Source organism: Poecilia latipinna, unplaced genomic scaffold (assembly GCF_001443285.1).
Source record: "Poecilia latipinna isolate Pla-1442-1.1 unplaced genomic scaffold, P_latipinna-1.0 Scaffold573, whole genome shotgun sequence".
Taxonomy (NCBI): Eukaryota; Metazoa; Chordata; class Actinopteri; order Cyprinodontiformes; family Poeciliidae; genus Poecilia; species Poecilia latipinna.
The window spans coordinates 261,579-281,916 of NW_015113189.1; the positions used below are offsets into that span (position 1 = coordinate 261,579).

General features: G+C 41.0%; 4 protein-coding genes and 1 long non-coding RNA gene across 14 annotated transcripts in view; 2 read left to right on the forward strand and 3 right to left on the reverse strand.

Annotated features, from left to right (window-relative positions):
* The window catches only part of arhgap23a (Rho GTPase activating protein 23a), an 89,898-nt gene extending 87,511 nt beyond the window's left edge, over window positions 1-2,387 (forward strand). For all 10 annotated transcript variants that reach the window (XM_015041924.1, XM_015041921.1, XM_015041914.1 and 7 more), the window contains one exon: window positions 121-2,387. In XM_015041924.1, the coding sequence (XP_014897410.1) occupies window positions 121-1,524 (1,404 nt within the window). In that variant the 3' untranslated portion in view covers window positions 1,525-2,387. The remainder of the gene's footprint in view (window positions 1-120) is intronic.
* Window positions 2,388-4,893: 2,506 nt separating this feature from the next.
* hexim1 (HEXIM P-TEFb complex subunit 1) lies at window positions 4,894-6,877 on the reverse strand. Its single transcript, XM_015041927.1, has one exon. It carries the CDS (start codon window positions 6,502-6,504, stop codon window positions 5,401-5,403), a length of 1,104 nt encoding a protein of 367 aa, XP_014897413.1. The 5' UTR covers window positions 6,505-6,877; the 3' UTR covers window positions 4,894-5,400.
* Window positions 6,878-10,312: 3,435 nt separating this feature from the next.
* Window positions 10,313-12,652, reverse strand: LOC106953288 (piggyBac transposable element-derived protein 4-like). Its single transcript, XM_015041926.1, has 2 exons — window positions 12,356-12,652; window positions 10,313-12,233 (listed from the first exon to the last, which is right to left on the reverse strand). The coding sequence occupies exons 1-2, from the start codon at window positions 12,523-12,525 to the stop codon at window positions 10,502-10,504; spliced, it is 1,902 nt and encodes a 633-aa protein (XP_014897412.1). The 5' UTR covers window positions 12,526-12,652; the 3' UTR covers window positions 10,313-10,501.
* A 1,757-nt stretch (window positions 12,653-14,409) lies between these two features.
* The window catches only part of plcd3a (phospholipase C, delta 3a), a 31,994-nt gene continuing 26,065 nt past the window's right edge, over window positions 14,410-20,338 (forward strand). Inside the window, exon 1 of the mRNA XM_015041925.1 lies at window positions 14,410-14,778. Within this exon, the coding sequence (XP_014897411.1) occupies window positions 14,685-14,778 (94 nt within the window). The 5' untranslated portion in view covers window positions 14,410-14,684. The remainder of the gene's footprint in view (window positions 14,779-20,338) is intronic.
* LOC106953292 (uncharacterized) overlaps window positions 18,948-20,338 on the reverse strand; it is a 7,175-nt gene continuing 5,784 nt past the window's right edge. Inside the window, exon 2 of the long non-coding RNA XR_001426175.1 lies at window positions 18,948-20,330. This is a non-coding gene — a long non-coding RNA (uncharacterized LOC106953292). The remainder of the gene's footprint in view (window positions 20,331-20,338) is intronic.

Genomic DNA, 20,338 nt, shown 5'->3' on the forward strand with positions numbered 1-20,338 from the left:
CACAAACTGATATTTTTGGGATTTATTTATTTAAGATTGCTTTCTTTAAACTTCTGACCTGAACTGTGACGTAAGACAGAAAGTTCGTCTGGGTTACAGCAGCATTTCCTCCTGTTTCAGGGGTCATGGGGGTCAAAGAAAGACCTCACCGCCAAGGACTTCCTGGCTCTGTCCATCATGTCCGCCGTCACAGGCCGCAAGCGAAGGAAGCGCCACCTCGCCCGCCGCGTTGGAAGCAGCACCGATGATGACTCCGAGCACGAACCGGTGAAAGCGGGGCACCTTGGGATGGAGGAGGAAGAGGAGGCAGAGTCGCCAGGGGGAGACACTGCTCCTCGAGCTGAGGGAGAAGAGGACGAGGAGGAGGAAGACGACGACGAGGAGGAGGAGGAGGAAGTTGTAGCAGGTGGAGAGAAAGAGGAGGCAGAAGAGGAGGTGGTAGCCGTTGTTCCCAGTCGGCCGTGCTGTAGAGAGGAAGAGGAGGCAGGAGGAAGGCAGACAGCTGTTTTGTTGCAGGACGAGGCGGTGCAGGCGGAGGAGGCGAAGGGCCCGTCGTGGAGAGCGCCAGAGGACGCTCGCTCCATTGTCTCCGGCTACTCCACCCTTTCCACGTTAGGGCGAAGCTTGGGGTCGGAGGGCAGGGGCGACGACGCTGACGACGAGCACAGCGAGCTGGTGAGCGAGACGGACAACGAGAGCGGCTTCGTCTCACGCTCCCTAACCCAGGAGAGACCCAGCAAAGAACCGACGACGCCCACGAGCCAGCCGTCATCGGCACCTCGCAGCTTCCTCTACTCCCAGTGCAAACCGCCGCTCCTCTCGCCCATGAACCTCCTCACCCCAGCAGCGCCCACCGTTAATACAGCCGACTCTGTCGAGAGGAGCGCAGGAGGAGCGCGCTCCAACACGCCTTCCTCTTCCTCCTCCTCCAACGCTCAGAGGCTCCACTCGCGGCCTTCCTTCAACTCCCACAAGCTGATCCAATGCGATACTCTGGCCAGAAAGAAACTGAAGTCGGAGAAGTCCAAGGTCCGCTCCCTGGACCTGCTGGAGTTTCAGGTTGAGGGGACCGGCTCCGGGTCCGACAGTGCACCGAAACCGAAGCAAGACCCCTCCAGAACGAACGCTTCCTCTGGCAGCAGCCAGGAGAGCCTGCGCCTGTCCCGGCCGAGACCCGCCCTGCCGCCCAGCGAAGCCGCCTCCTTCACCCCGACGGGCCCGGGCGGCAGGTCTCTGGCCGAGCACGTCCGGGCTCGCCTGCTGGGCTCCGCCGACGACCTGCGCAGCGTGGGGCTGCGAAAACCTCCATCACCCGAGACACGGAGGAAGAAACGAGCGTGGCGGAGACACACCGTGGTGGCCTCACCCACCGAGACGTCCGACAAGAGACCCCCGCTGAGCGTCAATGAGTTCCCGCTCTCCCCCGTCAACCAAAACCAGGTGAAAACTCCAGGAGCAGACAGCCTGGACCATGAACCAGTTACACGCCAAGCCCCCACCTCCAGATTCCACCAGTACCTGTGAAAACCTCCAGGTGCGATCCATTTTGGCATGGCAAGGGGAACCCCAGTGTTGCCAAAGCTTTAGGGTCTTTTTTCTTTGCTTTTTTCTTATTAAAAAAAACTTTCCTGTGCATAGAAGATACAATATGGTGCAATCCACATATTAACCCATGCGCACCAGATGCTATGTGTTGCGCACAAGATATTATGTGAAGCGCACTATGCTGTGTCTCGTGCACTTATTAGTCTATTTTTATTTTTTTCTTCAATGTCCCTTTAGGGGCTTCGTATAAGACATAAACAAAACTCATCATTAATGCCAAAAATTCACAATTTAGTAAAAACAGGCATCCCTTCCTTCCTGACTCGCAGGAGAGATGCTCTCAATTGGTCACAGGAGGGCGCTGTTGTGCAGCTTTGCTCTGGTTGAGAAAAAAAATGGTGCTTCTAGCTAATTCAGCTTAATGGTAAATGTTACAAAAGCTATCATGCAACAGGAGTAAATTCAGCAGATTTCCTTTTATCCTGCTACCAGTCTTCCTGACCTCGCTCACTGTAAAACTCCCGTTTTTAGTCCGACACAAGGACACAGATGTCTGTCTCTACTTGTTAATAACGTCTATGAGTGTTTGTGCAGAAATGATCACGTTTTGTAGCATTTTGTACAAAGCCTTGTTAAGTTAACCTGTGTAAATATAAATGTTTGTTTTCACCTGTGAGCTTTTTTTTTTTTTTTAGTTATTTTTATATGGTTTACAAAACGTGCACAGAGTGCAGTCATTTCTTTCAAGAAGTTACTTGAAATGTTTCCCTTAATATATATTTTTTTGTTTATATTCAATATATATTATATATTTTGTATTAAAGTAAAAAATAAAAACAGTACTTTTATTGTTCATTGAACCTCTTGAGCGTACCTGTTGGAGGGAGATAAACACGACTAAAGCTGTTCCTTATTTCTCCATAGATGGCCTTTCTGATTCACAGCACTGTGCAGACTACCTTTATCTCCTGAGATACTGACTTTTTAATGAAAGCGATCTACTTTAAACAAACATCCGTCAAATCAGCTATCTGGGGATTGCACGTAGCAAGTCCAGCAGATCCCTTTGGGAGAGTTTGCCGACGGCTGAGCTCATCATTGTTTTCGCGTTACCTCAGATCTCACATTTTCACCTTTTTAGTTTGGGATCTTTTTTCAGCCCATCCCCACTGAGCATTCATCTGTCGGCGCAGTTTTTACCTTGGGGGATGTGTGTGGCTGGGAGTTTTCCATAAGGTCAGGTTCTTAATGAATCCTAACTGACTGGTTGAAATGGTACAATGGAGAAATGGAGTGTCTCCCGCCTAACCTATAACCTGAAAAAACATAAGCAGTTTTTATATGATGGCTTAATTTATTAAAGGGAAAAAGTAATAAATCCTCCACCTTAGTTACATCATAAAACGGGGTAATTAACCCTGTTTTGTTCCAGTTTCTGTAACCCTGAAGAAATAGTTTAAAACAAAAAGTAGAAACAAATATAAAAAAAAAAAAAAAAAAGCAACTTGCTCTGACCCAACAAAGTCTTTGACATCTATCAGTCTGGAAATCCATTTCTAAGCCTGTGGGACTGCAGTGAATCACAATAAGAGCTGTGAAGCACAAATGAAATGAACTTCCCCAGGAGTGGCTGACCTTCCAAAAATTAGTCCAAGAAGACATTTATGACTCATCCAGGAGGTCACAAAGGAACCAAGAGTAACATTTATAGCACTGCAGTTGTTTCAGTTAAATTCAGTGTTAATGATTTAACAATAAGAAAGAGGCTAAATTACTGGGCGTCATTCCAAGGCAGACGCTCCCGTCCGAAAACAACACAAAGGTCCGAATAATAATTCGATGATTCCCAAAACATTTCGGAAAACAAGTGGAACTGTTTGGACTTTATTAGAGAAGCATAAATTTATCCGACAGTAAAATACGGGGGTGGTAGTGTGATGATCTGGGCCAAATTTTGCTCTCTGGGGATTACAGTTGTTTAAATGTTGCCAAACTGGTTTGGGTTGCTCTTTTCTATTAATAAATCAAATCCTCATTCATACAGTTGAGATGGTAAGAAAGTCACCTTCAAAACTGCTTTTTGTACTTAATTTGTACCATAATATAAAACATCCAAATGTGACCAAAAAAAACGAAGAAATGTGTAAGATGGGGAACTTTTTCACAAAACCGTATAATAAAGTCTTATGTGTTAAACCATCATAAAGAACTACAAACAACTTCTCTGACCAAATATTCCAGTGAAGAATGATGATAAAGTTCTAGTTTTTTCTTACCTCGAGATTCTTCTACAAGTGCCTGATTTTCTGGAATGCGTTGTTTCTGCGGTGCCATGCGCAGGTCTTGTCTTTTTTTTTAATTATTATTTCATTTTGTCGTATCTGGATCCCCCTCCTTTCTCCCGACGTGGCTGACCGACCCAAAGACGTGTACATTATTAAACTCCGAGTGGAAAACTAAAAAGCACACTTCAAGCCAAGGACGCATCTATGCACTCCCTTCGCCTTCAACAAGAGGCGCTTTTAACAGCTGTTACTAATGCTGCTAAGACGAAGGAAACAATAAAAGGCATAGAAATCCCTCAGCTGCTTCTGCTTCGCCCCTGAAACAAACTGAGGTCATGTGAATATGGTACACCTAACAAGTCCTACCCTAAAACCACATTAGGTCATGCCAGATATCAAATTTCCTGAAGGTGAACAAACCTCATCTGTTGTTGTGTGATGTACTGAAATGTGATTTTATCTAATGTTTATTGTTGTATTTTAAAACTAGATTGTTTTGTACATACCTTAATATGTAACATACTGTATTGTGTACATTTGGAATTGATTTTGACTATAATTGATGACTAAAAAGAAAAAAATGAAAGAAAAAAAAAGCTTGTCTGCCTGAAATTATTTCCCTTGTGGCTGTTTGCTTCAAAACAAAAGGTATATGATGTAAATAAACAGAAATATGTTTAAAAGAGGAGTTGTGAGTTGGGTTTTTGTTGAATGTCGCCCCCTGGAGGTGACAAATGAATAAAGTGTTCCTTTTTTTCAGTCTTAATGTTTGCTTCTGCACAAAAAGGAAACGGCATCCAAATCTTTGAGGCCACTTCCCGTTAAATGCTGCAGTTACAAATGTATGCAGTTAGAAGTGCAAATGCACTTTAATAGTAGGAACATGCACAACTTAACTTTAGATTTGCTTCCTGTGGGAACATTAATCTATTTCTTCCTGCACTGTCACAATGTGAAATCATTACAAAGGGGGAAAAAAAGCCTTGTGATCAAAAGCATCAAACAGCTGCTTTCAGTGACTGCTTCCTGTATCTTCTAGGATCAAACTTTGCAACAAGACACCTTTAATCAAAACTTTATTATTATTTGAACCAATTATAACACACAACTGTCAAAATGGTAGGTCTGGAGTTTGCTTTTGCAAAAAGAAAAACAAAAAAGGTGTTGGCAAGCTGCTCTAGTTTGCTGTCATTTCTTATTTGATTTCTGGAGAGGAAATTAGATTTTTATTTTTTTTTATTTGAAACATGGAAGAGTTTGTCAGCAGATATTCCTATAAAGTTGTACTGGAAAAACAGAAATCTGGTATTGTTAAACATCTTTTTTTATATTTATATATATAAAATTGGAGAATATTCATAGTGAAATATTTACATCTCCTGAAGAAAATTTAACAGGACAGCTTACAGCCCAAATGAGAAAGAAACGTCATGTTGGTTATTGCATCACCGTGCAACGACTTCTTTGTCCAGACAACAGACTGATTACAGAAACTGATAACATTTTTTTTTAAAGAAAAAGAACAGTAGTCCAGTTTTTTTTCACCTTTTTGAATTGTTTTTGAGTTTTTTCAATTCATAGCGACCTGCCCACTCTCCTTGGTGGGCTGACTCTGGAGGAGCAGCTCGGTGTTCTCGGCTCTCAGTCTCTCCAGCTCCAGTTCCAACTCCCGGAGTCGGACCTGGGAGTTCTCCGCGGCGGCCACGGGCTCCACGGCGCGCCGCAGCCGGTTGTTCTCCTCCTCCAGCCGGGACATGCACTTCTCCAGCTCCAGGTACTCCTGCACCAGCTCTTGTTTAGTCATGTTCTGCAGACTCTCGACGTGGTACATCTCGTAGGTTTCGGAAAAGTCCCGCTGGAGGTACTCTCCACCTGCGTTCCCGGGCCTCCCGATGCCGTCGCTGCCGCCTCCTCCGCTGCCGTCGTCGTCGTCTTCCTCCTCGTTGTCGAAGAGGTCCTCCTCGCTTCCAGTGTCCTCCATGCGACCTCCGACCCCAGAGAGCCGCCGGACCCCGGTTTCTGTGTTGAGGTCGGGCTCCTCTCGGTCGTGCTCGTCCATCAGGAACTGGGTGGTGTTATAGGGCGCGACGGGGAGCCCCTTGGCGAACATCTCCTCCCTCATCCGCGAAGCCCTCACGGTCTCCCGCTCTTCCAGGGCTTTCTTCTCCTCCCATGAAAGTTTGTTGTAAGGCTTCCAGTTGCGTTTCTTCTTCGAGGTCCTGCGTCTGTGCCTCTTTTTGCCCAGACGTGCTTCCAAGCCAGTGTCGGAGTCGATGAGTAAATTCTCCACTCCCGACCGGTTCAAAGTCTCCTGCAGCGGGCCGTGATCGCCTTTTTCCCCGCGTTGCTTGTGATCACAATCGGGTGAAGCGTCGGAATCGGTTGTTTTGAGAGGCTCGGTAGCATTCGGGTACTTGGAGAGCTCGTTTCCGGCTGCTGAAGCGGGACACACCTCCCTCCGTCCGCCTTTCATTTGCCATAACTTGTCTGTGTTGATATCCTCGTAGTTCTCCGCCTGACGCTGATGCTTCTCCGCTCTCTGGCGCCCCCTCTCGCCGTTCTGCGGTCCTCCACGGTTGTTGGCTGGGAGATGCTCCAAAGCGTCCCCGCTACTCTCACCTGATGGACTGCCTGAAGTTACCATGCGATGGGTGTGCTCCGCTGGCTCCGTCATCCTGATGATATCCTTCTTATCGGTTCCGTTTTAGCACATCTTAGAGCATGTTCATGCCCAAAAGGCAGAAATTCAAAGTTCGTTAAAAGATAAAAAAAAAGTGTTTTTTTTTTTTTTTTTTTTTAGAAAAAAATAAGATTTCCAAAAAGACTTAAAATGTTTAAAGAAAGTTCACTTTCACGTCTGGAAACAAACTTCCGAATAAGTAAACACTTGTTACTCCTCCAAGGATTTGTCAGAGCAACTGTCGCTAACTACCATTAACTGTTTCAGTGCTGTCAAAGGCCGCCGTCACTCAGAGACTGCATTTCACCGTCACAACTGTGTCCAGTGTGCTACAGAAGAAGAGGGAGTCCGTGTTTATATAGCAGCTCCGCCTCTCTCTGTGCGCATGCCTCTCCTTGTTACGTCTACTGAATTCTGGGATATGCTGTTCTCCTTACAGTAGAGCTAATGCCTGAGACGTCTTCTCTAAACTACATAGTCCACAAGTCTGCCGTAGCTGATGAGATTTTTAACCAATGAGAGTGTACAATCATTCGCCCAAAAAAGACCACCCTCCTTTTTGTTGATTGGGCTGCAGGAAAACTTTGCTGTTGCTAAGCTCAACTAATTTTCTGATTGGACAGCATTTACTGTCAATCAAAAGAGCGCGAGCTACATTAAAAAAGCAGTCCCGGGCATTTTTATGGGCACTACTATTTACAAAGAAAGGGGTAATAAGTAGATGTTTTGATTTAGAAACTGGTTTTAATATTCTAAAATAGTTTATATATTTACCAGAACTAAGTAATCCTATATTCTACTCCGAAATGTGCGACGCACAATTATTTGGAGCCGAAAACGTCGAGAAGTAATTGAGTAATAAAATGTTAGCCCCCTGTAATGCAAGGAATATGAAGCGGTCCTTACATAGAATGTAGTCCGCTTTTAGTGTTAATGTAAAATAATAACAATGAAGCAATCTACTCTCTAAATTAAATAATTTTAAACGGATATGTAAATAAAGATATATGGCTTTTGTGTGCTACTAGTATGATTTGTGAGTTCGTTTTAGCATTACGTGTTGTGCGGAGTGATATGCCGTAAGGCAGGAGCTTTGGGGGTGAACGCTTAAACCAGCGTAAACAAACGACATTTATTGTGAAGCCGCCGCTACGGTCACACTCTCGAACCCCTCGTTGTCAAAGGGTGGGTCAGGCGATCTCACACCTGTTTAATAATGCTGCTATCATCGACGAAATGGTGTAGATCCGTTTTTTGGCAGCCCCAAATGTACAGTGTTTTTACACCGTTGCTTTAAAAGCTAAGGATAAGTTGGCTAACGTTAGCTGTTAACGTTAGTTAGCGAACGGAGCGCTGCGTGGTGTTGCTCGAAAATTAAAACACTGCATCCTTTACATGATATTGTGAAATCACTCGAACCAAAAATAATTAATCCGAAGTTTGGACATGACAGTCCCGAGCGGGAAATAATTCCTGACAAGGGCATATTTGAAGAAAACGTGACGTTCTGCATAAAGCTAGACTAGCTAAAGCTAACTAGCTCGCTCCATGGTTTTATGTTGTCATAATCCAAGTAAATAAAACAACAATACTAAGGTTAAGTAACATTTTACTAAGCGTGTGCTCTGATTCTGTTCATGGTAGACTATTAAAATATAACTAGCAACAGAAATTATTGTATTTACTCCTCAGCTGACTAGGCCAACGTGCTTTCATTGGCACCGTTTAATTCCTGGACTAACACAGTTCCCGTGCAAGTTTTCCATTACATTGTTATCTTTAGTTTAATAAATTTAAGGTTTGCTGCGTCTTTTCAGAGCAATACAAATCACAACCTGTACTATATTATAAGCAAACTGGGAATAACTGCTGTTTGTATTAAACGGCCGCACAACAACTTCGATTAACTGCTATTGCTTCAGGAAGTAGTCAGCACCAGATCTTTGCTTTAGTTCTCGGATAGTTAACAAACGTGTACATGGCACTGTCCTAATATTTTACAGTTTAAACTGCCATATAAACCCTTTATCTGCTTTTGCACAAATATACAATTAATCTACACAGGTGCAAATAGATAAACCATGCACTGGAGTTTTATTTTTATTTTTTGTGTGTTTCACATTTTTTCAGATAAACATAATTTAATGTGTTTGAATTCATTATTGAGTTCACAACACTGTATTTATCTTCAACTCTAAATGCTTAGCTAACACATCCACATATTTTTATAGTACCCTCACAGCTTCCATAAACTGTTTAGCTTTCATTAAAAAGGAGAAATGGGTTATTTGCTGTGTGACCTTTTACAGGGAGTCACTGGGAGTTATTGGTTTCCTCCAAACTGTGCCTGTAAACACCAGGAATCCAATGGCTCCCAAACAACACACAGGCCAACTACTTCTACTAATAGAAACAGGCCCAGTTTCACCCCTGGCGAGTAAGCAAGCTGAACTGTGAATTCTTTGAGGAAGAGGAGGTACACTGCTGTTAATGTGAAACCCTGACGACTGGTAAGACTGGGAAACCATTCCAGAGCTGCCCCCATATTCCTCAAATCAAGGAGCAGGAGCTGCAGCTACACAGCCCAAGCTGCTCCTGCACAGATCACAGCCTCTGAGGATTAGCAGACATGACTTAATCTCACACTCAGTTTAACCTGGTTATTGCTGCTATTGAGCGGAGATAAAAGATATTAAATCATGTAATTTGAGGCAAAATACATAAAGGGGTTCATAAAGACAGGAAGTGCAGATGTACTTTTTTTGTGTGCAATTCAAAAACTGATCCTGAGGCTGCATCAAGGTAAAGAAAAACATTACCTCAAACATTGTACCTCTCAACTCCCCAAACCTGCTTTTTGTGTGTAGTTGTGTCGTTATGTTTGTTCTCCAGGTTAGATCATATTCTTTCTCCAAGTTTCCCAGCTGCTCTGCGTTATAACACACACGAAATATTAATCATCTAATCAATGTTCATATAGTATGAAGAAAAACATAAAGTTTCAGTTTAATGGATCACAACAAATGCATGCACAATGTATTGCATGCACTGAAGGCAGTTTAAGCTTTGGGAAAATTTTTTTTTAAAGTTGTGCAAATGATACAAATCACCAACAGATGGCGCTTCTGCCCCATTTACTGATGAAGTAAAGTGGCGTTATCTTTTTTTTTTTTATAATGGCTTTCAAAATAAAAGCTTGATTACTGTAAAAGGGAAATCCACGTTACATGAGTCCTGAATTGGGGATTATATCACATTCAAAATAAAGGTCCCAGATTATCTTTACAATACCACATAATATTTGCTTATTGTATATTAAATCATGTTCACTTCCTAGTTCCACATTATTTGTGTTTAATAATCTTTTTTTCAATGCATCTTTAATTATGTCCTATTATAAAGTTTCGGCGCAGTTTATTTTTACATCTTTGAATGCTGTGGAGCTATTTTGTAGCATTTCAATATTCAGTATATTAATGCAATACTTATATCCTAATTTTTCAAAATGTGTATGTTATTAATCCATAGCAAGTAACCAAAATGCAAAAGAAAATCACAAAATACTACATTCATTTTATCATTTTTAACATATTTTTGTAAATATAAAATGTCCTAATTTTATCCCTCAAAATTGCCAATACAAAAATATTGTGTGAAACACTTTTGTAAACTAATTTTTTTAGTTAAAGCCAATTTTATAATATGTAGCAAAAAATAAATAGAAATGTTTTATTTAATTTTATTTATTTCAAAAAAGTTTTTAAAAAACAATAGAACAAACAATCAGTATGACAGAGAAAAACATGTGCATACATAACCAAGAACAAAACAATTTCTCGTTTTTATCAGTAGAGTAGCAGTAGTGTCTCAGGAACTTTGTATGTTGGGCCCAGTTTGCATAAATCACATAAAAACACAAAGAAACGGTTTTACATCAGCACAGTCCGTGTTCTACATATGACATTGTGTCATTCATCATCTTACAAGGACATTATTTTTTATTACTGGAGCTGTGGTAGACCTTGTGGCAGTTCCTGTCCACAATGACGCACAGAGGAAGTTTGCATGCTTCACACATGAAGGGAGTAGATCTTTTACAAAGCCTGCACTTTCTGCGCCCCTCAGATGTTTTCTTCGCACCAGTTGCCCCCTCAACGATTGCAACAGGCAAGTGGTCATAGCTCATCTTCTGGACTTTTTGTGAGACTCCACAGAGCTCAGTTGTCAGCTGCTCCAAAAATTGCTGGTGCGTCATTGCCCGCTCCTCCAGTTTACCACACATCTCTTTGTGAAGTAGATAGCTGTTTGTTACAGCAATATCAATGAAATGGTGCAGGATCGTCATGTACCACTTTCTGCTCTTTCGCCGTGAAGAGTAGGAGCCAATCAGCTGGTCTGACAAGTCCACTCCCCCCATGTAGCGGTTGTAGTCCATGACGGCTGGCGGCACTGGAAACTCGAGCTCTTGAAGTTTTCCTTTGACCTTTTCCATTCTTTTGATGGTGTCTCCTGAAAAGGCAGTGTGTAGGGTAGAACATATACTCACCTCCCTCATGTTCATCCATTTGACAAAAATGAGAGGTCCCTCTCTGATCCATCTAATAGACCCTCGTGGCGATTTTTTTGTCAGGGCATTCTCGGTTGTTTTCGGGACACCAATTCTTGTGCTTCTGAATGTCCCGCATGCTCCAAACCCGAGCTCGTAAAGGTGACTGAACAGCGTTGGGCTGGTGTAAAAGTTGTCACAGTAAATGTGGTACCCAGATCCGAGGTAGGATTTTTTGATGAGAGACATGACAACATCAAAGGACATCCCCTTTCCAGAAGGCTGGCGGGACCTCCCAGAGTAAATCTGGAAGTCAACGGTGTAGCCTGTGTTGTCAGACAGCACAAAAAGTTTTATCCCCCACCTTGTTGGTTTGCTTTTTATATATTGCTTCAGGCTAGTTTTTGCTTTTGTGGCTACCATGCGTTCATCAACAGAGAGGTATTGCCGGGGGTGGTACACAGCTTTGCAGGCAATCAGCAAACTGTCATACAGGGGCCGCAGTTTGTGAAGACAGTCATATTCAGGTGTGCCTTTCTTGCCGTCATTGACAGCATCAGCCAGAGGGTCACTCATGTGCATGTAGGTAGTGATGTTTAAGAACCGATCTCTGGACATTACTTGGGAGGGGTACGCAACCTGGAATATTGTGGAGGTTCTCCAGAAATCTTTGAGCTGTGGCCGTTTCAGAATCCCCATGTACAGTGTGAGCCCAATATACCGATACATTTCCCCTTCTGTGACGTCAGTCCATTTAAAATTTTTCCCAGCAGCCAAATGTCTTGCTGCATTTTTGTTGGTGTTTACACACAGAATTTTGATGGTAGTCTGGTCGAAATACATTTTGAATATCTCTGATGGACATGGATTACTTTTGCTATATGAAAGTGGTGGCTGCACACCTGGCTTTCTTTTTGGTAAGAAATGGAGTGGAGGACGTGGCAAATGGTCAGGCTCCTTTTCTGTTTTCCATCTGCCGTTATAACTTGAGTGTGTTTCTGACCTGGAGCGCTTTCTTTTATTTGCCTTAAACGGACTCTTCCGACTTCCGTTTCTCCCTTTTCCTTCCGCCACAACAGAAGGTACAATAGTATCTTCACCCTCCTCATCCTTTTTCTCTTCTTCATCCTTCTCCTCATTCACCTCATCCTCTTTCTCCTCCACATCATCACCTTCACTGCACACAGAGAAGTTACAGATGAGTTAATTTTTTTAGTCTGAAAGTAATATAAAAAAATCACACGTTTTCTGTGCTTTTCTCTCACTCACAAAAATTATATTATATACACACACACTTACTCCTGGAGTGGATCGATGCCCTCAAGAAATTCCGCTTCATCTTCACTGTCGGCAGAATCCGGATCAGAAGAATCCATAGAAAGTTCATTCTCATCATCAGCTGCTGGGGTGAGCCCCAAAGCTTCGCAGAAAGCAGAAAGCTTCTCGTCTCTGGGTGTTTGTGGATCCATAACACTGTCTGTATTGAATGTATGTGATGTTTGGTGGGTGTTGGTCGAGAGCGAGTTTGCTAAAAGCGAGCGAAAAATAAAATAAAATCCACGCCGCCGGAAATGAAGTCACTGATTGCTGTGTACGGAGGCCCCCAGGTGACATGGGGATTTTTATTTATTTTGTTTTTTGTTTGTTTTTTTCTTCTGCATTCCCTCGCAACATCCTTATTGCAATATTTTCTGGTCTATTTTGTCCACAAAAATGTCCATTTAAAATGTAAAATGTATGCACATTTAAAGAGTCTCCGTGTTTATTTCTTTGGTGCAAAAACTGATTGAAAATCGATTTTTTTTCTCTGCATGTTTGTGTCTGTTTGAGTACGGTTGCGACGGAACTGCGCATGAAAACATCCCTTTAAACCATTCAGACAACCAACACAAAGAGACACTATCAAAACTGTCAGGTGACTTATTACCCCGCGATAATAACTCAGAAATAGTCCAAATAGTTTGGATGTATCTTTTGTTTCTTTCCGTCATACGGAAAGTTTCTGTTTATATCATAGGTTTGTGGCGCATTTCCATCCTAAAGAAAATATATAAAACTTCACATATTTCACAACGAGATGTTAACATTCATGAAAAAACTTCACAAAAGCCTCATATTAAAGCAGAAAGTACAACGGACACCGTAAAAAAGGCTTACAGAATTCAATTATGCCTCATTAACCAATCAGTACATCATTGAGAGAGAACGCAACACCTATTGCGAGGTAACGCAAAAGAAAAATAAAATCCCCCTTGTTCCTTAGGGGGCTCCGTAAGATCAATACAGGAAGTGCTGTAAACAATCTTCCTGATCCATATGTACCCGATCTGTTAAGCATAGGGATTTACCCCGCGCCTGGGTTTCTCTGACGTCTTTGAGTTCGCCTTTTTACTATAAATCCGTGAAAGCAAACAGCGTTAAGTGTAACTCTTAAGGTTTTATATGCAAAAAAGAATTATTGCTCTACTTTACCTGGTTTGGAAATAGGCATCAAATAGGAGCAAAAAGGTAAAGAAAGAAGAGCTGCATTCGGTAGATTAAGACCCAAATGCAATTTATCTGCACATATTTGACAGTTGAAATAGAAATTTAATAGACAAGTACAGCACTGTGGAAAAGTGTTTACCTTCCTACAGATTAGGGAGAACAGCTTTTTTTTTGGTCAAACCTAAACATTTCATATCATCAAACAAAATGAACTGCTGGATAAATATAATCCGAGTAAATACAAAAAGCAGTTTTCAAAAAATTATTTCATTAGTTAAGGAAAGAAAGCACCAACCTAGACCTCCTTGTGTAAAAATAATTTAAAAAAAATCAATTGGTACAAAAAATTTTTTTATCACAGCTTTGCACATTTATTGAGTATTGTTTAAATGCTTAAATAAATAAAATGCATAAGTGTATGTGTGCAGTCTGTACTGGAAAGTAAATATTTACTTTATTTGATCATGTTGTGTGTTTCAGCATATCAGCTTTCAGCATTATAGTCAGTGGGCGGGGCTAACGCTGCTACACAGAAGGTGATTGGTCTGCAAGTAAAGTCCGTTTAAAGTTTCACGGTGGACTAGTAGTTATATAGCCTATATACTATTTTAATACGTACTGATATTGATTTGTATTTATTAGACTTCTAAGTATTTAAATTGTAATATTCTTAATTGTATTTGTTGAACTTTCTAAAAAAAAAGTATCCTTTATATAATTGACTGAAAACATATTTTTGTTTTAGATTGAGGCACTTTTAGCTACAGAGAAGTTCCCTTTAGCTGCTTCCTGAAATTAGTCGAGCGTTCCTGCTCTCTTTTATCCGGGTTCCTATTTGTTGGCGCAACATAAAGAGAAGCAGGAGGAGGCGAGGACGTCCCAACCGAGCTGTGCGCCTACGCTCGGTTTGTGAATCGCGTTACGCCCAGGCATGGAGATCGCCGTCTGGGGGAGGGACTTTTTCACATGTGGAAAGAGGAATAAATGTCTCTCTCAGGTGGCTCCTCCAGAGCTCGGGGACGGTCTGGGACAGCTTTAAGACACCTGCGTCCTCAAACCTTAAAGTTAAGGGCGCGCGTAAAATACCCGGGTAGCAAAAGCTGAAGTCGCGTAAACTTTACAGTTTCGTCAAGTTTTATTAATGTCAGGCAGCGGCAGCAAGTCAGCGACCACCGGTCCTAAGGATCAGAAGGGGACCGCGGCTGAGAGGACCAGGGACCCCATTAGGAGGCTCGGTAAGAAAATCTGAAATCTCAGTGTTGTCATAAAACGGAGGTGCGCCTCGGCTGGCACTGGCTTAACGTAAACATTGTGTTGACTATGCGAAACTGATTTTGCGCATCGACTGAAACAGAATCTCTTCTACTAACTTATGACGTTTTATTTAAAATAAAACCCGTGTTTACCTCCTGACCTCTGGTTTAAATGTCATTAATGTGGATCTGCGCCTTTTCCCCCCCGCTTGTATTCACATGAATTCACCTGCAGTCCTACAGCTACATGGTTGTTCTGCTTTAAGGGAAACAGCGCAGCAGCTTCTCTGTGTCAGAGTTTGCTGCTGATCACCAGATAATCTCTGGTCACTGACGCATCTAATATATCTGCTTGCGGTGAAGGATGTGAATCAGACTTTTCTACATTCTCATCACAGTCCCTCTTGCTAACAGCTACACCTTATCCCGAAATAGATTCCTGCTGAGCAGCTGGAAAGGTGGACCAGACTTTAGGCTCACTGTACCTTTTGACCTATTATCCTGGCTGAACCACCCTGAAGTTCCTTGGATTCATTAACAACTTAGAATATCAGTAAAATGTAAATTTATTTTACAATTCAAAACGTAAAGCTAATATATTCTTTTATATTCTCATTACTCACATGTATTCCAGTTCCTTATTTTTGGTCATTTTTATGAATGCGTAAATTCCATTTCTTGGAAATTGAACATCACCTAAGATAAATGAACATGGATATTTTTTAAATTGAGAAATCTTATGGCTTACACAATGGGAACACTCCTGACTTGACATTTAGTCCAGCAGACTGTTGATGAAACTGGCCACAAGGAGGGTGAGTCACACAAAGGTTGTTGAAGAGGTTGGCTGCTTGTGGAGTGCCATTTCAAAGCATATGAATGGAAAGTGTAGTGGAAGGAAGAAATGGGACGCACAGCAACAGTGATATTCTTAAGAGAATTGAGAATCAGAACCCTTTTAAGAGTTTGAGAAAGATTTATAAGCCATGGACTCTGGCTCAAGCAGTGTTTCGATTATAAATGTGCGCTATTTTCTAATTGCACTGTTTCCATTAAGTAAGAAACACAATTAAAATAAGTTTGTTCACATTATGAATCGTTAAAAACATGTCACATCAATCACTTCCCGTTGACATCTTTGTGGTTTCCACCAGTAGTAACATCTGGTTGTTGATCATGTGACTCTTGCTCTGTCATTTATGCTAATTCTAGTAAGCATGGCCACAAATGATGGTGGACAAACTGTTTTCCTGTAAGGGTAAGTTGTTTCTCTGCCATTAGCACGTTCAACAGCGCTAAGACCCTCCTCCTGGCTCTGATTGGTTGGATTTGGTCGGGAGCTGTGCATTTCTTCAGAGGGCTTATGGAGGAGACGGAGGAGATCAAACTTTTCACAGATTATCTATCTCATATTATAATGTAAGAACAAAGTGACAGTTTTAACAAATATATAAAAAAAACACTTGTTTTACATGAAAGTTTCAGCTTTGAAGCCATTTACTATGTATTACAAATGCGACAGGAATAAACCGGCATGAGTTGTTTTCCAGTTGTAGATCTAAATGAATGTATTAGTAGTATTTTAAATTTCTTTGATCCAGCTAAATTTCTGCTGCAATAAAACCATTTGTTAAATCCAGCAATTAAAGTTTCTGACTTGAGACTCTGACTCTTCCCCGACACTCACTGAAGCATGACTGATGTCTCAGCCGTGCAACTGTATCCCTCCGCTGAAAAATCTAATGTGCAACTGCCAACGCTATATTTGAATCTCCTGCTAATATAATTTCTACTGAAGGAGGTGAGATCACCCGCCTCCTTCCCAGCCACCACATGTCCCTCTAAATCAGTCCAGTGGCCTTCAGTCCACTCCTGTTATTTATTTTTAATTCCTATTCTCATCAGAACTAATGTCACAGAAAAAGCTTTGCCATCCTCTGATGAGCTGAGGTCAAAGGTCGTCTGGAAGTGTCACAAGACCGCTCCAACTTTCCTCTGCAATGCAGGAAGAAAACAAAGTCTTGCCAAGTATTTTTGATCTGGTTTCTAGTGCAAGTGCACTTGAAATAAGACAAAGCTAGTGATTGTCATATTGTCAGCAAGAAATAGGAGCTTGTTTTAAATAAATAATTCCTTAATATTGATGAAAACATAGTAGTTGCACTTTCAGATTATTTTACTTATAACTAGTACATTTTCATTAATATTAAGGACTTATTGATTTTAAACAAGCTCCTATATCTTGCTGAAAAGTTGCTTTAAAGCTACTTTTGTTTTACTTCAACTGTAATAAGATATTTTCTCTATGCTCAGTCAAAAGTGCTAAGTAAGATTTTGTGCAGATCTAGTAGTTCAGAATGATCACACACAGACAAATATGTTTCTGGAAATCTGGGGATTCATTTTCAGAGTCTTAAGTGAAAAACAATGTCTGGACCTTAAACTTGGGTCCAAATTTAACCCAGGTTTGATTTGTGAATAGTTAAACGTTGAGGTATGCTTGTTATAAACAAACAGATGATAACAGGGTTTTTGGCTTTTATATCTCTTCATAAATACATATTTTTGACAATCAAAACGTTAACTAGGACTTGATTTCAATACAGAAAGAACATGTCAGTCAAGCTTGATGACAGTAAAAATCTTCTGTTTTGGGGAATCTAATCTTGATTTCCACAAGAGTTTTTACTATGTCTTAGTGAAAGTCATTCTTAATGAGTCACTTATTCTTTTGTAGATAAATTATCATATCCAAGCTGCACAGCTCCAGATGCTGCAATGCTTAACAATTCTTCTGATAAAACTTTTTTTTTTTTTTGTTGAAGCTCATAAATATAATTGTGAGTCACAAAGTAGAGTTTACTGTTTTATAAAGGTGGCACCACTACAGCTTTCTGATTGTTGACACGTGTGCTCAACTACGGAAGACGACCAGGGCCTCTGAAAAAAAAAAAAAAAAAAAAACTGAATTCTGACTTTAATTTCAGAATTAACATCAACATTCTGAGAAAAAGTCTGAATTTTGACATTTTTTCTCAGAATTCTGAGATTAAAGTCAGAATTTTGACTTTTTTCTCAGAATTCTAAGATTAAAGTCAGAATTTTGACTTTTTTTCTCAGAATTCTGAGACTGAAGTTAGAAATTTGTTTTTCCGTGGCCCTAATCCTTTCTTTATAATTTTAAGCAATCGGTATCACTTCTGTAAACAACATGTTGGATTGTTTTCTACACATCTTGCCGGAAAGCAACACTAATGCTTTTATAATATTTTAGAGCGCTTTATGACAGAAACCATAGACTTAATCGACACAAGAATGCTATAAATTTCTCCATGCCAAGTTCAACTTGTGCTATAATCCATTTCTGAACGTGTTTTATTTATTTACAAGCACATAAATAAGCTCTGATTTCTTAAAGCAAACAAAGCAGAACGATTAACTCAAAATTGCTCGTTTTCATCCAACTCTGCAGGGATTTCTTGATCAGTTGTCCAGCAAACATTGGCTGCTTCCATCTGATCCTTATAAGACAAAACTGAGAAACCTTTAACTGGGACAGCAGCTGCTGCAGAAGCCCCTAAACTGTTTGTGCCATATGTAGTGCAGAATCTGTGCTAGCTGGCTCTCGTGACAGTTGTTATGCTGAGAGAAACATGAACCCTTTTTCACAAGGAGCGGCTGGGAAGCAATCATGGGAGAGAACTTTTGCAGATGTCATCTCACCAGTTAATATACAGTTTGTTTTGTTTTTTAAAGACTTCTGAATCGCCACATAGTCTTGCGATTTTTTTTTTTAAACGGGGTTGAAAAACAGGGTTTAGTTTTTCAGAATCAGAACCATGATGTTACTTACAGTTAAAAATATATAAAGATTCCCATGAACTGCAGCTGTGTATTTTTGGCAGGTCATTATGAGTTAGAAGCACTGTATAAAAAAGCCTACATACAATACACCTCCACAAGTATCATCACCGCTGGAAAAAGGTCTTAAAAGAAATGGTTGTTATGGAGACGTGGCGACTCCAAGATGCCACATATTGCTGCAGTTTTCCTTCAGTTACACTTTATTTATAAACATCCCTCATCATTTCTCTCTCTATATGAAGTCAGATGAACGTGGATCTTTTTGTTTCTCACATTTCAGTTGTTTGTTTTTTTTGTAGCTGTTGCTCTCTGACTGTTGATGCGGACAGATTTAGGAGGATTTAATGTTGTGTTTCAGCCATTTCCTGACTTTTAAAGATCAGAGCGGATCTGTTAATAGAAACTCAGCTCTTGTCGGGTTGAGACATGAGATGCAGTTAGACTTGTACTGAAGAAGAATGAATGCTGAAACTGAAACAAAAGGTGTTGCAACACTATGCAAACAAGTTATTCCACCTGTTTTTATTTGTTTTTACGCTGTATTACGTCGTTGGTGGCAGAAGTTTGAAATGACTGTGTAATAATTTGATGCTGTTTTGTCAGCTTGGTGTGGTCGCTGGCCTAATTGTGGGAATGCATCACATGGTAGTAACAGCTTAGAAAAACAGGCTTGTTATGGATGGAGCTCTGGTAAGGGGGTTTCTTTGTCTCCGCGCTTGATGGGGTGAATAGTGTGCAGGGAGGGGACGCTCTGTGTGCTTTAGCTTGCAGGGCCCCAACCCTGTTATCCTCCTGGCACTGACAGCATGAAGGCTGGGATTTAAAAGCAGAGGAGAAAGGAGCCATGCAGCTTGTGAGTGTGGTAGCCTAGAAGGAACAAAACCCAGAAGAAAAACTTGTGTGGAAGTTGTTTGGACTGAGAAAGTTCTGTCTCTGTTCAACCCTGGAGAATCACTGAGGCATGGATCCATTAAAGAGACAAATCACATTTTTTAAGCAGGGTTCTGTGCAGCAGTTATGTGTAGTTAACATCTTACCTTTGAGTAACCAAGACTAAAGCATGTCCTCAATTTTTTATGATTAACAATTATGATAACAGGATTCGGGCCATTAAAAAAAAACATGCAAATATAGTAAAAAATGTTCTGTTTGCATAGTCAAGGAATAAAATGAACTAAAATATTCTGACAGCCTGGTCCACAAATTGACCTTTTCAGGCTTCGTAATCGGGGTTCAGTGAGAAATTAGTGGAAGGTTAATGACTTCAGGAAAATGAATAACATTTGAGTTGCTCCCAAATTTTATTTAATTTAATTAAAAATTGCTTTAAGACTCATTAATGTGGTAAAAGTCTTGGAAAGTCCTGTAGAATCCATAAAACCATCCCCACAACTATCTACACATCTCACTTATAAAGGCCAACATTATAATGAGGCCAAAGTACAGGACAAGATGGGCCTGGCAGGAACTAATTCAGCTCAAAAGTACTTTATTTATCCCACAGACGGCTTAATTAGACGGCATAATTCATCCAAATAGAAGGAGATGATTAAGATGTGAGCAGAAAGGATTTCTGGTAGCAGTCAGTTTTGCAACACATCTGAAGAGGCCTCTGACTGAAGACTGTTGCTGTATGACCGTCTCTTGACAGCAACACGTCCTGGGAAGACCTGCTAAT

Coding starts and splice junctions, on each gene's coding strand:
- hexim1 (XM_015041927.1), bottom strand. CDS start 6,504: ATGACGGAGCCAGCGGAGCACACCCATCGCATGGTAACTTCAGGCAGT.
- LOC106953288 (XM_015041926.1), bottom strand. CDS start 12,525: ATGGATCCACAAACACCCAGAGACGAGAAGCTTTCTGCTTTCTGCGAA. Junction 12,234..12,355: donor GGCATCGATCCACTCCAGGA/GTAAGTGTGTGT, acceptor CTCTGTGTGCAG/TGAAGGTGATGATGTGGAGG.